The 18130-nt window shown below is 40.5% G+C and overlaps 1 protein-coding gene across 4 annotated transcripts in view; it reads right to left on the reverse strand.

Moving 5' to 3' along the window:
- Positions 1–18130, reverse strand: part of ZC4H2 (zinc finger C4H2-type containing) — a 67743-nt gene that overhangs the window by 18948 nt on the left and 30665 nt on the right. The window contains exons 1-2 of one of the 4 annotated variants that reach the window (XM_023634353.2): positions 13090–13252; positions 9250–9321 (exon numbers count right to left, since the gene is read on the reverse strand). The exons of 1 other annotated variant lie outside the window; for it this stretch is intronic. Coding sequence is in view for 2 of the 3 variants with exons in the window: in XM_001504860.5 (XP_001504910.1) it covers positions 13090–13142 (53 nt within the window). In the remaining variant the exon portion in view is untranslated. Of the gene's footprint in view, positions 1–9249; positions 9322–13089; positions 13334–18130 lie in introns of those variants that run through there. 2 more of the 4 variants (XM_001504860.5, XM_005614228.4) reach the window with 2 other exon arrangements.

Raw genomic sequence — 18130 nt, forward strand, 5'->3', positions numbered from 1 at the left:
ACTTTAGGTTTTTTAAAATATAAAATATGTGTGTCTTAAATGGTGAAATCTGATCTTTTAATGCCAAATTTGGGGAATAACCTTGATTTCCACTTCTGGTCAAGATAGAGTAACAGGGAAAAGATTTACCCTCCCATGCAAAATAACTAAAACAAAACAAACAAACAAAAACACAAGGGAAAAAAACATATGAAACAACAGTGCTCATTAGACATTAGGTGAGTAAGGTCAGTGATCTCTGAGAGATGGGAAAGCTTGGATAAGCCTAAAGATTGCCCCAACTTAATGCCTAGAGAAATATACTAGGATTCAAGGCAGGGACAGAGAACTCAGACAGAGTCTGGCAGTCTTTCTCAATTGAGGAAATGGAGCTATGAGTCTGGGGAAGCCAAGGCATCTGAAGTTTGCAGGCAAGAGTTTTGGAGAGGGGAGACCTGTGTAGAGAGAGAATGCTTACAATATTCAGAGGATCCCTCTCAAGTATTCAGTTAAGTATTGACCAGCACATGTGTGTAAGGAAACTACCTGAGGCCAGGGAATGAACCACCCAAAAGGATTTGAGTGAACAGTGATCAGAGCCCACAAAGGGAAAGGAATAGTGACTGTTCCAAATAGCCAATGTGGAAAAACTTCACAATTCACAAAAGCATTAAAGTACAAAGAAAAGTTTTGTACCACTACTGGGGAAAAAAGAGCTCTACACTAAATGCTGCTATGATTCCACTTAGCTAAGCTGAAAAGCAAGGTCCAGAAGGATAGAACTGATTCCAAGCATCTTAATGACATGAGCCAGAACAAAGCTGAAGAATACTTATAGGAAGGAAAAAATATGCAAAATTAACAAAGTAAAATTCACAATGCCTGGCATCCAATCAAACCTTGCCAGGTGTGCAATTTAGCAGGAAAAATACAACCTATAATGTAGAGAATAATAAGTCAAAACTGACCAAGAAATGAAATGGTAGATAAAACTAGTAGCCAAGGACACTAATAGTTATTATGAGCTCATTTCATATGTTCACAAAGCTTGAGGAAATACTGGCCACATTAAATAGATTCATGGGGGAGATGAAGAAGACCCAAATAAAATATCTACAGATGAAAACTACAATGTCGAAGATGAAATCTACATTAATTGATTCAGACAATAAAGGAGAAAAGATACATGAACATAAAGACATAGCAATAGAAGTTTCCCCAAACAAAATATACAGAGATAAAAGATTTAAAAAAAAATAAACAGCATCAGCAAACTGTGGGACAACTTCAAGTGGCTAAAAAGACAGGTAACTAGAGATAAAGAAGGAGGGAGAAAAGAAAAATACTTGAAGAATTAATGACCAAAATGTTTCAAATTTGGTGAAAACTATATATCACTGATCCAAAAAGTTCAACAAACCTCAAGCACAGGAAGCATGAAGAAAACTACACCACGTCATATCACAATCAAATTGCTCAAAACCGTGATAAAGAGAAAATCTTAGCAGCAGCCAAAGGAAAAAAGGCACACTGCCTAAGGAGGAACAAATAACAATGGAAGCAAGATGACAGTGGCAGATCATTTTTAAAGTACTGAAAAAAAAAAACTTGCTAATATAGAGTTCTTTACATAGTGAAAATAACTTCTAAAAACAAAGGCGAAATAAAGACCTTTTTCAGACATAGAAAAGCTGGAATGCTACATCACCAGCAAACCCTCTCTCTATAAACGTTAAAAGTGTCCTTGAAGCAGAAGGAAAATGATAGCAGAGGAATATTGAGCACCGAACATGAAAAAAATATGATGACTCTTTTTCTCATTATTTAAATTACTTAAAAAGATAATCAACCATTTAAGCCAAGAAATACATCAATGTAATAGCACAGAGGCCAGAAATAGAGAAATAAAGGTGTAATGTTGTATACTATGTTGTATACTAGTTTCGTATACTATGTCTGCAGCAGTATAAGACCAATTGAAGATAAATTGTGACAAGTTAAAGATATATATAACAGACCCTAAGGCAACTACTAAAATAACAAAACAGAATCATAGCTAATAAGTTAGAAAAAGAGATCAAATGGAACCATAAAATATACTTAAACCAAAAGAAGGCAGGAAGGGAGGGAACAGGAAACAAAAAACAGATGAGATAAATAGAAAATAATAAGGTGGTAGATTTAAACCTAACCGTATCAACAAGCACCTCAAATATAAATAGTCTAAACATCTCCAATTAAAAAGCAGATTGTCAGATTGGATTAAAATAAAAAGGACCAAATCATGGGCTACCTAAAAAAATCTCACTTTAAATATAAAGAAACAAGTCACAGGATGGAAGGAGATACACCATGCTAACACTATTCAACAGAAACCTGGCTAAATGCAGTGGGGTATCTTGGATTGCATCCTAGAACACATAAAGGACATTATTTGAAACACTGGTGAAATACAACAAATTAATCTATACAACCAGTGCAATCCTATCAAAATTTCAGCAGACATTTTTGAAGAAATTGATAAGTGGAATCTAAAATCCAGACAGAAATGCAAAGGGCCTAGAGTAGCCAAAACAACTCTGCAGAAGAATAACAAAGTTGGAGAAATTACACTGCCTGATTTCAAGAATTATTATATAGCTGCAGTAATCAAAACAGTGAGGTATTGGCATAAAGATACACAAATAGACCTACAGAGCAGAATACAGAGTCCAGAAATAAACCTACAAATATACCCACAACTTATTTTTGACAAAGGTGCAAAGGCAATGCTGTGGAGAAAGGATGGTCTTTTCACCAAATTGTCCTGAAACAACTGGATATGCACATTTAAAAAATAAATAAACTTCAACTTATACTTGTATCATATACAAAAATTAAGTGAAAATGCATCATAGCCCTATATGTAAAACCTAAAAATAAAATTTCTGGAAGAAAACATAGGAAAAAATCTTTGTGACTTTGGCTTAGGGAAAGATTTCTCTTATACGATACAAAAATCACAATCCATAAAAGAAAATACTGATGAACTGGACTTCTTCATCAACATTTAAAATGTCTGCAATTCAAAAGACACTAAGAATTAAAAGACAAGAAGGAGGCTAGGAGAAAATCTTTGCAAAGCAGGTATCTGATGAAGGACTTGTATTTTGAATATTTAAAGAACACTGAAAATTCACAGTAAGAAAACAAACAACTCAACTGAAAAATGGGCAAAAGAATTGAATAGACACTTCACCAAAGAAGATATATGGGTGGCAAGTAAACCCATGAAGAAGCTCAACAGGATTAGTCATTAGGGAAATGCAATTTAAAACTACAAAGAACTGCCACTTCACACCACTATGATGCCTATAATGTCTTTTTTAAACACACAATAACAAGTGTTGTAGAGGATATAGAGAAACTGAAACTTTCATACACTGCTTCTGGGGATGGAAATTGGCACAATCACTTTGGAAAACAGTTTTTCAGTATCTTAAAAAGTTATATGCATGCTTATCATATGACCCAAAAATTTCACTCCTAGGAATCTAACCAGAAGAAATGAAAACATATTTCCACACAAAGACTTACATGCAGCATTATTTACAACAGCCAAAAGGTGGAAACAACCCAAATGTTCATCACCTGCTGAGTGAAGAAACAAAATGTGGTATATTCACAGAGTGGAATACTATTTGTCAATAAAAGGAAAGAAATACTGATAAATGCTACAACGTGTAAGAGCATCAAAAACAATATGCTAAGCTACATGCGATATCCTGAAAAGGCAAATCTATAGAGACAGAGAGTATATTACTGGTTGCCTGGGGCTGTGGGTGGGAACAGAAACTGACTGAAATTGAGCATAAGGGCTCTTTTTGGGATGATGGAAATGTTCTAAAATTGTATGGTGTTGATAGTTGCCCAACTCTGTAAATTTACTAAGTCACTGAGTTTTACACCTAAAAGTGGATGGTTTCTACAGTATGTAAATTACAACTCAGTAAAGCTTTTAAAAATATATCCTCCAATGGCTTCTTACTTCACTCAGAATCAAATATAAACCCACAACATGGTCTGAACCCTAATTCTAAACTGTTTCTACTCCTCTGCTCGAGTTTTCCCAGGAAAATAAATGACTTGTCAAAAGGTTTCTGTAGAGGAAATACATTTTTAATGGAGTTGGTTGATTGAGGTACCCAGGAGGAAGGGGAAGGGGTGTTAATGATGAAAAAAAGAAATAGGGACTTGTTACCCTTGTGGTTGATTGCCTTTACTATGCTCTTCAGGCTTAGTATCTAAAGCCCACCCTTCCATGTTCTGTCCACCAACTAGGTAGTTTGGGTTAAGATTAAATATAAGTAAAATGTCCTTCATTTCTCAAATCTATATAGTGGGCATCATGTCAGCCACTGCTTAAATGCACACACACAATAGCTTACTTCTCTTTACATCTTCTATCAATCAAGTGGACAAAAAAAATTATTAAGCAAGTACCATTTACCCAACAGTGTGCTGGATCCTTTGGGTGATTGATGAGAAGACCCCTTCCTTCAAATAGAATAACTGATTGTGATTCAACATAGAAAAATAAGCCAAATCATAATACTTTATGGTTGAAGTGGAAGTGGGACCCCCAGGGTCCTTATTCTCTCTTCAAATCCAACCTCACCTGACTCTACCAGAGTATCCCTTGATACACCTCCCTGGAACTCCCAGGGCTCCTCAGAACCTTATTTCAAAGCCACTAATCAAATCCATCCTCTCCATTTCAGAGATGAAGAAACAAATGTCTAGTACAAGAGCATACAGTTATGGTCCTCTGCGTCTTCTAAATATACAGACTTACACATGAAGCAATTTGAAATCCAGACACTTGTATATGCAAGCGCTTTCTAGAGACTGGCACTATACCATATTTCTGTCAACTCCACATCAGCTATCACACTGCTTTGGCCATAAGCAGGGTTCAACAATTACATCTGGAGTGTGACAAAAATGGATTCAAATAGGTGGTAAGTCCAGGGTACTGACTGTAATTTCAGTAGCCTAAGAGAAAGAAAGACATTACCATAGGTGGGGGGTTTTCATTCATTCAGTAAACATTTATTAAGAGTCTGTAGGTGTCAGGAACTGAGAAGGAAATGGGTGTTAAGAAAGGCTTTATTTAACAATAATAGCTACTATTATTATTCTTTTTGGTGCCTACTATGTTCCAGCAACTGTGCTAGGCACCTTATACGCTATCTAATTTAATCCTCATCACGACCTCATGAAATTAGCTTCATTTTTAAAGATGAAAAATTTGAGGCTGAGAAAAGTAAAGTGATTTGCCCAAGATCACAAAGCCAGGAAGTGGAGAATCCAGCATGCTGAGCCTAATAACCTGTCTATAGTGCCAAGAAACTTTCCTCATATGATAGATTTCAAGCCACAGAAAACAAGCCAATGGCTTGTCCTGGCTCAGTCACCAATTTTCAGGATGAAATAGGGTACATTATGGAACCTCTTGGAACCTTGAAAATTCTACCTGAGAAGTAGGACTCAGTGTAGCCCTGCACAGAGTTGTTGGATGACTCCATGAGATGGAAGCTGTGGAATGTTTGGTGCTCCAAGTGTAGAAAGTATCCAAATCATTCAAGATCTGATTTTATGTGGAAATTTCATAATGAAATCCTCCCAAGTGGCCACAGAATACCAGGAAAACCACAAGACACTTACTTCCTTAGGGTCTTACACACTCACTGGGGCCAGTCATACCTTACTGTTGAGCCAGGATTTCTGACTTCCCTAGGCCACAGCCTCTCCAAACAGAGTCCTGGACCAAGATAAAAATATTTAGCTGGCTAACTTCTGGTTAACAATGACTCTTTGCTGACTAACATGGAGGAAGGGTGGAGAGGAGAGGTTATAGGGCAATGGATCATCCATACCTGGGACAAACTTGGCAGGTTCATCTGTCACCTAGCTTCAGAGGTGACTTAGCCCCAACAGTCACTCAAAAAGCAGGGCAGTACAGCTTGGACCTGTAGGACTTAAGGATGAGCAGATCAAGTGAAGACAGTGGCTAATGGAGATGGATGGAAACCTGTTCACGTTTGTTGATAAGCTAAGAGAATGGTGAGAAGTAGACAGATCCAGAATATATTATATAGGTATAACCTGCCAGGTCTTACTAATACATTGGTTTTTACAAGTGTGGTCCCTAAACCAGGAGCAACAGCATTGCCTAGGAACTTACTAGAAATGCAAATTCTCAAGCCCCATCTGAGATCTACTGAATCAGAGACTCTGGTGATTAAACTCAGCAATCTATGTTTCGACAGCCCTCCAGCTGGAGCCTAATGTATGTTCAAGTTTGATAACCACTGTGCTACTGTTTTGGATACAGGGGTTCAGAGAGAGGGAGGAATGAAGAATGATTCCAGATCATGGGATGGAGGGAGATTTACTACTGATGGGGAAGACTAGGAAAGGAGAATGATTGGGAGTGAGGGTGGGGATGGAATTGAGAGTTCTGTTGGGGCCTGTTTGAGATGCCAGTGATACTTCCAGTGGGGTTGGTTAACTGGGAAGTTCGATATGTGAGTCTGGAACTCAGGGATATTCACCTTGATTCTAAGATCCTCGACAACAGGTCTAATTCATTTTAGTGGTCCTCACAGAATGTCCCAGCCCTGTCTATGGCCCAGAACAGGTGCTTGACAAATATCACCGAATGAAGAAAAAGGAGCCAGCTTTTTCTGCCTACTCTGGAGAGAACACTGCCTAAGTACCAAGTGTTCTTCCATTTAATGTTTACTCGCTCATCTGGAAAAACAACTACTGCCAGCAAAGCAGGTTTCTTAGAAGAGTTTGCCTTGAAGACTTTCTTATAGCTCACTACCAAATGTCAAGTCCTTTCCATTCTCTCTCCTGCGGTCAGCATCGTAGGCCTTGACTTGCTCATTCCTAAGTCCCAGAGGTCCCAGCTGTCCTGTGACTTGCTGTTGTGTAGCACTGGGGCTGAGTCAGTTCTCAAGCCAGGTGACAGAGGAACCTGCTGAAGCTGCCCCAGCAATGACTGAAGGAAGGAAGGAAGGAAGAAGACATGTCAATTCAAAACTTTATCATAAGGTAGAATAATTTGAGTGCTATAATAATTTTCTCTGTGGGAGCCCAAAGGGCTAGTGATTCATTTGGGCTGGGAAATTTGAGACGGTTTTGGACAAAAGGTGGTATTTGTTCTGGGTCTTCCTTGAAGAATGAGTAGGATTTACAGACTTGGAATGAGGGTAGGATATTCAATAACGAGGGATCAGTGTTGGCAAAGGCCTACAGGAGTGGAAGTATATGAAACAGTGAGGAACTTCTGTGTGGATAAAGGATCGGGTGAATGAAAAGTAGTAGCAGATAATATTGGAAAGGTGGGTCTGGGTCAGACTTATGGAAGAGAGGGGCATGAATACCATGGCAAAAATTACAGTCAAATGTCTTGTCCAATAGACATACAGTAAGAAATGACCTCCAGTGAGAAACGAATTTCACACTGTAACCCAATATACACATACACATATATAAAACTGAAACAAAAGTTTCTGCAAAGAATACCTATCATTTCTCAAGCAATGTATGCTGATATTTTCTATCTTATTTTGTTCTTTAAAAATTTTTTTTGCAAACGCTACCAGCAACTGACTAATGCATTTCATGATCTACTAATGTTTCACGACCTATTTTTGAAAAATACTGCTATAGGCAATGGGAAATCAGTGAATGTGTTCGAGGAATAACATAATAACACCAGTGCTTTAGGAAGGTAGTTCTCATAGTGGTGCGGGGGGCGTTCAAGATGGGAGGAGGGGCATGAAGACAGGAAATGGATACAACATTACAAATACCCAGGCCAGTCATGATGAAGGCCTAAAACGTGGCAGTGAGTGTGGAAGTGGAGAGTGGGGAAGGAATTTGAGCCAGATGTTGAGGGTAGAAATAGTAGGACTTGCTAAGTGATCAGAGGTGAGCTATAAAAAAGAAAGGGTAATCAATATTGACATTCAGGTTTCAATCTGAGGTAACTGTGCAGAGAATATGGCATTAAAGCAGAGGTTTAGTGAGAGGAGCTGGATTGGGGCAGGAAGAGAAAAAGTCTTAAGAGTTGGCCAACTTGAGCTGTGTCTGTGGTGGGATGTGGGATATATTGGGCTGAAGCTTGGAAGGAAGGTAGGGAGTAGAGACTGAGGATTTGGAGATAATATTCGATGCCATGGGAGTACAGAAAGTCACCCAGGAGAATGTGTAGAGAGAAAAAGAGAGGATCCAGGGCAGAAATTTAAGAGGGTCTACTTGACACCACAATATTTACTTCCAAAATGAGTTTTTCCTTTCTTAAGTGAGGAAAGCTCATTGTGTACGGATATGTGTGAATCGGGGTATGTGTATGTGCAGTGTGTATGGATGGCCTGTGCATGTTATAGAGACATTAGTATGCATTTGGGGAGCTGGTGAAGGGCTCTGGTTCATCTAGTGGTGGCTGCACTCACCTTCTCTGCCTCATGGCTTCTTTTCCTTTTCTTCCCTCTTTTCCATCTCACTTCTTTTATTCCATTCTTCTCTTCCCTTTTCCACATATCCACATGCTCCTTCATCAACATTTGAAAGCCCAAGGAATGGATGGACAAAATAGACTAGTGTGGGATTTGGGGGGCTTAAGTCTAGAGCATGGTGTTGGAGTGTGGTTGGGATTGGGAGGAAAGACAGGGCTCAGCATGTAGTCAGAATCAAAAGTCAGGAATGGTCTGTGATGGGAGAATTCATTCCTGAGACATTTACCACTTCAAATTCTGACATTGGTACGCATGAGCACTGACTATGAATGTGCATATTTTTGGGCCTGTGCCTAGGGGGTGTGTCTGGCTTTCAGCTTGACTTAATCAGGTCTTTAGGTGATATTGCCATCATCACCGCTACTTCAGCCCAGAAGCAACGTTTTGTTTTTGTTTTTTAGCAGAAATAGGCTCTCTGCTCATACCTTTAAGAGATTTAGGATTAAAACAGTTGAAGAAGTGTGAATAATGGCTAAGCAGACTACCCACATTTGCTGAAATGCATATGCCATGCGAATTGAAAGATATATTCTCTCTTCCTTTCCTAGCTGTGTGACCATAGATAGGTTACCTAACCTCTCTGAGCCTTAGTATGCTTATCTGTAAAATTGGGATAATAATTCCTACCACAGATTTCCATTAGGAAGATTACTGTATTAAATGAGCCAAGAGTTTTGAAATTAGTGGGTGTTCAACAAACCTTAGTTCCTTTATCCAGTTCCTTCTGCCCTTTCGTTTGCTCCTTCCTTCTTTCCACCTCCCACACGTTTACCTGTCCATTTGTGAACATCAAGTGTGTATTTGTTATACTTTCTCCATTTTAAATTCTTAAATCAAGTGATGTAAGCTTTCTATATTATTCTAAAATTGTCAAAAACAGGCTAATTTAAATCACTTTTGGTGCATACACATCTAGATTTGTTATGTGTTCTTGATGGATTGATCCCTTCTCATATTGTAATGTTCCACTCTGACCCTGGGAATTTTCTTTTGCTATGAAATCTGCTTTATCTGATATTAATATAGCCACCCCTGCTTTCTTTCGATTGATATTTGCCTGGTATCCTTTTCCATCCTTTTACTCTCAACCTACCTATATCATTATATTTGAAATGCATTTCTAGTAGACAGAATATAGTTAGGCCATGTTTTTTAAATCCACTCTGTCTTTTAATTGGTGTATTTAGACCATTTATATTCAACATAATTATTGATATGTTAAGGCTAAGTCTGCCGTATTATTTTTTGTTATCTGTTTGTTCTCTCTGTTTTCAGTTTTTCTGTTTTCTTTGTCCTGCCTTCCTGTAGGTGACTTCAACTTTTTTTTGAATTCCATCTTGATTTATCTATAATGTTTTTGAGTGCATCTCTTTGTATAGCTTTTCTAGTGTTTGTTGTCACTATTACATTATAAATATACATAGATAGGCAGATATATAATTTATCAGTCTTCTGATGTCATCATTTTACCAGTTCATATACCTCCCTTTTACACCCCTTTACAGTCCCGTTTATAACAAATGTCTTAAATATTTTCTCTACATATATTCAGAATCACGAGATAGTGTGATAAATTTTGACCCAATCATCAAACATACTTCAGACAACTCAAGAGGAAAATAACTTCTGCTGTGTTTACCCATGTTTTTGCTTACTGTGTTCTTTCTTCCAAAGTTTTCTTTTGTTGTTTCTTTTCTGTTTCAAGAACTGACTTTAGTCATTCTTATAAGGTAGACCTCCTTCTGATAAATTCCCTGTTTTCTTTCACCTGAGAATGTCTTGATTATCCCTTTATTCCTGAAGGACATTATCACTGAACATGGGATTTGGGGTTGACAATTCTTTTCCTTCAGCACTTGAAAAATGTTGTGCCACTTCCCAGTAGGACCTCGTCAGTTTCTGATGAGAAATCTACTGTCATTCTAAATTCTTTTCCCCTGCAGGTATAGGTAAGGTGTTGTTTCTCGCTGGCTTTCTAGATCTTTTCTTTGCCTTTTGTTTTCAGAAGGTTGACTATGATGTGTCTTGGTGTGATTTGCGAGGTGGTTATCCTGATGGAGTTTGCTTAGCTTCTCAAGTCTGGAGGGTTATGCCCTTTGCTCAGTTTGGGAAGTTTTTAGCCACTATTTCTTCAAGTGCTTTCCAGTCCTGCCCTCTTTCTCCTCTCTGAAATTCTGTTGACATGAATGTTAGATCTTTTGTTATAGTCCCACAGGTCCAGAGGCTCTGCTCAATTCTTTCTGTTTTCTTCTTTTGAATCTAATTTCTCTCTGTTGTTCAGATTGGGTGATTTCTATTGTTCTGTATTTAAGTTGTCTGATTCTTTCCTCTGTCTTCTCCATCTCGCAGTTGAGCTCATCCACTGAGTTTTTAGAGTATTTTTGGCTAGTGCATTTTTCAGTTCTCAAATTTCCATTTGGTTCTTTTTTATGTTTTATATTTCTTTGTTGAGACTTTCTATTTATATGCAGAGATTTTCTAATTTACTATTTGTTTCAAGTGTGTTGTAATTGCTCCTTGAAACATTTTTACGATGGCTGCAAAAGTCCTTGTCAGATAATTCTATCTGTGTCATCTCAATGCTGGCATGTTTACTTTTTCTACTCATTTAAGTTGATAATCTTGTATGGCAAGTAAATTTTTCAATTAAATGTGGACACTCTGGATCTCTTTTAAATCTTTTGTTTTTGTAGACCTTTCTGACATCCTCCTTTTGCAAGGAAGGGGGGCAGTAGAAGTCCAGGTTTTCCACTGGGTCTCTGCTTGACATCCAGGTTGGGGAGGGGCTCCTCGTTACTGCTGGTTGAGCTTGGGAGTTCAGCCCTGTCTCCAGGTCTCTGATGATCCCATCTAAACTAGTAGTGGTAGGAATGCCTGGATTACCACAGTTGAGGGTAGAAGTGATGGCCTCCCATGTGTTCTCCACTGGGCGTGGTCACTTTTTCTTCCTCCCAACTGTTCCTTCTCCTGGAGTTGGGCAGAGGTCCCATTAAAGTCCAGTAAGAGTAGAAGTCTAGGCTCTCCACTTGCTGGCCTAAGCTTCTTATTAGATGCGTTGTTATTATGACAGCTGGCCTTTTCCTACACCAAGATATCCTACTTCCTATCTTTTAACGCCTTTGCAGAAAAAAATCGCAACCTACTCGCCCCCCTCCACACTTTCCCAGACCCTCTGTGGGATAGGGCGAGAAGACCAGAGCCTCTGCACGCAGATTGACTGGATTCCTGTCAAAATTTGGCATTTCCAAGCTGTTTGGCTCTAGAAAAGTTAGTTAAATTTTCTGAGCCTCCATTTTCCCAGCTGTAAAGGAGGTGTAGGAAGCTCTCAGGACTCTTGCTGAAATGAGGATAACAGGTCAAAGGGCTTGGCACAACAGGTGCTCAGTAATAATAGTTCCCTTCCTTTCACTTCCCCAAGTAAGTAGAGATGCAACCCCTTCAAAGGACTAAGAAGCCAAGGTGCTTCCTACCATCACCATCATGTATAAGTCTCACGGGAGGCATTCACTCCAAGGGTTAAATCTCTTGGTCAAAGTCTTATTTCTTAAAGGGACACGCTTGATATCTTCCCTTCTTGTTCTCCAGGTTCCTGGATAACACTAAAGGGAAACAGCTGGATCCTGGCCACCCTCAGAATGAGGGTGGAAGCCAGGGCAGGGAGGCCTGGTGCTGGCCCAGGCAGTCCACTTGCAAGGCGCTATTGTGTTCTAAGCGAGGACAACCGTCATCGCCTTGCCATAGCCGCTCCCAGAGCGAAGGGGTCAGGACGCAGGCAACTCCCACTTTGCTAGACCACCCTTCACCTCTGGCGGCTCAGAGCAACTGTTGTAATCCCACCACCGGGCGGGGTGTCTGCCTCCCCAGTCTCCATCGCTCCCATCCCCTTCCCAAGCACGGGGCTAGAAGAGGAAGAAAGTGGTGAGGGAGTGAAACCAAAAAATACATACGCGCGCTCTCCTTCCTCACAGACCCGGCCTGCCGGGATTCCTCCGCACCGCGCCCTGACTCCCCCGCCAGCCCGCAGTCCCTGGCAACCGCCAGCAGCCCGGACGCGCTAGACTCTGCTTTTAAAAGGCTTGCCTTAGCTCCAGGTCTGGAAGTTGAATGTGAGAATAAAAAAGAAAATCTCGACTCCTAAACAGCAAGGAGCGAAATACACCTTTGAGCCAACAAACACTTAAAAGAATAATAGATCTAAGAATGTCGTCCTCCAACTCCCACCTCAAGAAGAATAAAGCTATCTTGGGACCAACACCGCCGCCCCCGGTGTGTCTCCATCTGGCATTCTCAGCCACATCTGGCAAGAGGTCTCCCTTGGTCAGTCTCTCTGTTTTTCTGTCTCTCTCTACTAGTCTCAGTTCCGACTATCCCCAACATTCTTCCCATTCCTGATTCCCGTGTTGAATGGGCTCCTTTCCCACCCCCCTCCGCAAGTAGCCCAACAATAGATACTTTCCCTACGTAATTCAGTCCTCTCCGGCAGCAAGAGATTTTGGGGGCTTTGAGGGGGCCTCAGGGGGCGCTGCAACGTTCCACTTACCTGATCTCTTTAATGCTTTCCAATTTGCACATGATTTCTTGCTCATCTGCCATGCTTTTCACTCTCAATTTCACGTCCTAAGAAATGTACAAACACACAAGCCCCGGGATACAATAGACACAATGTAACCACCTCCTCCGGGCATGGAGCTCTGAGCCTGTGCGGTGTGGACTTGGAGAAGGCCTGGGAGCTGTAGTCCGCAGCTCTAGGGCCAGCCAGGCAGCCTTGGGGCCGGCAAGACTACAACTCCCAGAAGGCCAAGCAAGACATGTCTGTTTCTCTTCCCGCAGTCGTACTTTAAATCACTGTCACAGATAATTATGTCAAAGGTTGTGAGGAATACAATGCCTGGCTTGTGCTTGGAAAAAATGGGGAAAAATACCTCAGAAGGCAACTGAAGAGATGAGAGACAGACTCATTCACACCCCTCCGGGGACCCTCACTCCTACCCATCCCCAAAAGGTTACCAGGAGTCGCTAATTACTTGACACTTTGGGGCAGGAGAGAAACCCTGCACGGGAATTTGCTTCTGAGATAATGAGTGTTCTGGCTGCTGCCAGGGAATTAGTGGCGCTGGCATTCAGATGGAAATGAGGCGGCAGTGGAGAAGAGGAGGAAGGAAGGAGGGAGCAGAAGCTAAAGCTGGGGGATGTTGAGGGGGGATGACCTCCTTCCTTCCAGCCCCCCATCCATTCTACAAACAGTTACTGAGCTCAAACTTTGCCAGTCAATGAAGGAGGTACTTGGGGAGCCACTGGGGGAGGCAAAGATAAATAAAAGCAAGTCCTTGCCTTTGAGGAGCAGGAAAGACTAAAAGATAACCCATTAATTACAGTGCAGTGTGCTGTCATAATACAGGAATGGATAGATAAAGTGTAACCTGAGCAGAGAAGATGTAAACAGGTCTCAAAAGGTGACTGAGAATTTGCCAGACCATTGAGGAGGATGGACTTTACAGGAGAGGGTACAACACATATAGAAAGGAAAGGACAAGTGGGCCAAGCTGTCTGGAGCATAAGGTTCATATATGAGGTGTGGAGGTAGGAAAGAGAAGTGGGAGATGTATCTAGAAAAGGTAGGTTGGAGCCAGATTGTGAAAGACCTTGAATGTCATACTAAAGAGTTTGGGCTTAATCGTATAGGTACACATTCATCCAAATACACATTAAAGTGTTTACTCTGTGCCAAATAATGCCAAGTTATTTTATGTTTCAAAGCACAGACGTGATTAATTTGGATGGATGTCTTAGGGAGGTGACTCCAGACAAAGTAGAGAATGATTTAGAGGAGATGAGAGCATGTAAGAGGTAGTTACTCAGAGAGCATGGACAGGACCAGAGAGCTGGGCTTTGGACAAAAGGAGGACTTTGAGTCACTCCCACGTAAAGGTGAGTTGGAGCTATCTCTGACTGAGCTTACCATTTCTTTTACTGGGCCTCAGTTTCCTCATCTGAAAAATGGACTCAGTTAACCTCACCTCAAAGGCTTGTTGTGAGTACTCAATAAGATTATCCCCATATGGTGCTGAACACAAGGCTTGATATTTTTTAGGAGCTGGAGAAAAGTTAGTGGAACATGAATCTCAGGATACTCTGGGTGTCCACACTGATTTGAAGAGTTCTCCAGGGAAGGAATTGAATCCGTTCTCTTCTTTGGATCCCAGACATAATAACTTCTACAAACAGGAAATTCTCCTTGGTGTCTAACCTAACAATTTCCTGATGGTCTTGAAAATCCCTATCTTATGGTGCCACTAATAGGCATGTGAAGACCATTGAGTTGGTTGGGCACAAAGACTGTGGGTCTGAGCTACCCTACCAAAGAGTCAAGAGCCAAGAACTGTCCCTAGCCCTGTCCTATAAGAGGAAGGGAAATAAAACAAGTCCATGTAAGGCATGGCATGTATCAGATACTGTGCTGAGAGCTATATGTACAGTCTCTCATCTCATTCTCACAACCACTGTGAAGGGGGTAAGTAGATTCATTCCCTTTTACAAGGAAGAAAACTGACTCAGATAGGGAAAGTGGCTTGTCCAAAGCCATACAGTAAATTACAAAACTAGAGCCTGACCTCTGGTTAGACCAAGTTACTTGCAGATTAAGGAAGGGAATATCTATGAAAAAAATATGGAGACCAGAAGTAAAATGGGATCTTAGTTGTAGATATTTCAAAGATAAATTACTTTATAATATGAGTTAACTCTGGTTTGAGGAGAAATGGAGGGTGTGTAAGGGGATGTGTGGGAAGCAATTTAGGAATGGCCTTTGAGGTTTTAAAACTAATGTCCCTTCCACCATCCACTTCCTCTTAAAATCTTTACCTCTCACTATATTCACATGCCTGGTAAGGGTCTAGATGTGGTTTTGCATCTGTTTAAATTAAATATGTTAATAGCTTTACAGTGTGATTTTCAAAATAATTCGGCAAATACCTTTCTTTCAAGCCTCTCCAAAACCTTATTCCACAAATGAGGAAACAGGCCAAGAGAGGCAAAAGACTAATCCAAGATTACACAGAAACAGGACTCCTGACTCAGGGCCTTGTGCTCTTCCCATGGCCTCACGTGACCGGCATCAAACTGCTGCTGCCCTCATGGAATCCAAATGCTTCTGTTACTTCAGCCAGATGGTACACTCCAATACGGGGAGTCTGCAGAGGGTCAAGTATGTCACATGCACCCAATCCATGGACATTAAAGGGAGATGACAGTTAATCTAGAGAAGGGGCGTTGGGACACCTGGAGCTTGGAAGAAGGTTTATGCTATTTGTAACAATTAAGGTGTTCAATAAAGAAAAAGGTCCATAAGATTCTTAGCTTCCATTCGTTTTCTTGGCTTCTTGACCTCTTTAATAACAGGTGTTTCACCTGATCCTTGCTGAGTTGTAAGAAACCAGGATAGCAATGAGAGGAAGGTAAATACTACAGATAAAGAGAAGAGAGTAGAAGGAAACCATAGCCTTCTGCCCCTTCTCCTGAATCAGTACTTAAAACAATACCTTTAAGCCAAGCTGGTAGCCTTCTTACAGTAAGTGTTCAAAAACTCTCAATTGATCAGAAGTCTGTAATCGATGAGAAAATATTTAGAAGTTGTGCTAGCAATGAGTTCTAATGCATTATTTTATTAGAAAAACTGACTTATTTGAAGTGGTGAGAATAAAAAAATCTTACTCTTATTAGGATAAACATTGTCCTTACAGGTAAGGAGGGCAGGGTATGTTGGGGTGAATACCATTAAAATTCAAGGAATTAGCAAAGGGAAAGCCAGCCAGTTGCTTGTTGACACGATACTTTCGGAGAATAGATCAAGATTTAAAGAGTGGAGGCCAGAATGTTTGAATTCATATATCTTTCCCTGTGCTTCAATAATGAACTGAACTAAGAGAAGAGGCAGAGATGAAACAACAGCTTTCAATCTAAATTGCCTTTCAAAAGGTGCTACAAAATACTCACTAAATTTCTCAAGTCATGTCTCTTAATTGGCATTGCTAAGAGAAAAACGAGCCAAAGTTTTTGGGTCATCCCAGCCAAGAAATATTTGTTGTGTACCTATTATGTCAGGCACTACAATAGGCAAAAGAGATCCCATAGTAAATATGACAGACATAGGCCCTGCCCTCACCAAGCCTGCAGTTTAGTTGGAGAGACCAGTTATTACAAAGATCACACACATAAATATTTAGCTATATCCAACAATTAGGGATTGGAAGAAGTCTAGGTTCTGTGAGCAAGCCTAACAGGAGAACCAACTTAGTCCTGGGCAGTGGGCAAGGGAACAGTCAGGGACAACTTTCCTGAGCAAAGAGTCCTGAGGGGAAACTAGGTAGGAAAGGAGGGAAGGAGCAAGAGGTATCAAGGATTCATTCATTCAGTCAGCCATCAAATATTTCTTGGGTACCTACTACATGCCAGACACTCTTCTAGGTACTGGGGCTATAATGCTTTGCATGTATTAAGTCAATTGAATCCTTGCAATGACCCTATAAAGTATTACTATTATTATTCCCATTTTACAGAAGAGGAAGCTGAGGCACAGAGAAGTTCAGTAACTTTCACAGAGTCACTCAGTTAATAAATGGCAGAACTGGGATTTAAATTCAGACAGTCTGGCTCTGGAAGCCATGCTCTTAAACACTATGTTCTGTTGTTTCCCTAAGATTCTTGTCCTCATGAAGTTTACATTCTAGTGGGAGAAGCCAGATAATAATCACAGAAAAGAAAAAACAAAGAAATACACCAATTTTAGGTGGAGATAAGGCCAATAAATATACTAAAAGAGGATAATGGAATAGAGTAGTGGCAGAAGGGAGAATGTTTTAGGTAGGATGGTCAGGGAAGGATTTTCTTCAGAGATGACATTGGAGTAGAGATCTGAGAAGGAGTCAGCCATGCAATGATCTGGAGAAAGAGTATTCTAGGCAGAGGGAATAGACAGTGCAATGATCCTGAGGCAGGAACATGCTTGGCCTGTGAAAGAAAGTAGGTAGGGCTCTAGCTGAATGAGGGGAACAGTAGTAGATTAATGAGGTAGGCAGAGACAAACAGGATCTTGTAAACCATGATGAGGAGTTTGGATTTTATCCTAATAACAATAGGCAGTCATTGAGGGTTTTAAGTAGGGGAGTAACATGATCTAGTTTTAAAGATCACTCTGACTGCTGACTGCTGTGAGGAGAATAGATTGCACTGGGGCAAGAATGGAAGCAGGTAACCAGCAAGGAGGCTATTGCAGTTATCTAGGAAATAGATGATGGTGGCTTGGATTGGAGTAGGAACAGTGGTTATGAAAAAAAATAGACTGAATGGAATCATATTATTGGATGCAGAACTGATATGATTAGCTCACAGATGTGATGAGGAGATACAAAGGGAAAGATAAGACATCTAAAATGACTCCTGGATTTCTGGCTTGGGCAATAGGGTAGTGCCATTCACTGAGACAGGAGAGACTGGAAGAGAACCATAGGATGTTAGGGTTGGAATGCCCCCCACATGTGGCACATGGAAAAACTAAATATCAGAAATGGTAACGGACCCTCCTG

Source organism: Equus caballus, chromosome X (genome assembly GCF_041296265.1).
Source record: "Equus caballus isolate H_3958 breed thoroughbred chromosome X, TB-T2T, whole genome shotgun sequence".
In the NCBI taxonomy this organism is placed as follows: Eukaryota; Metazoa; Chordata; class Mammalia; order Perissodactyla; family Equidae; genus Equus; species Equus caballus.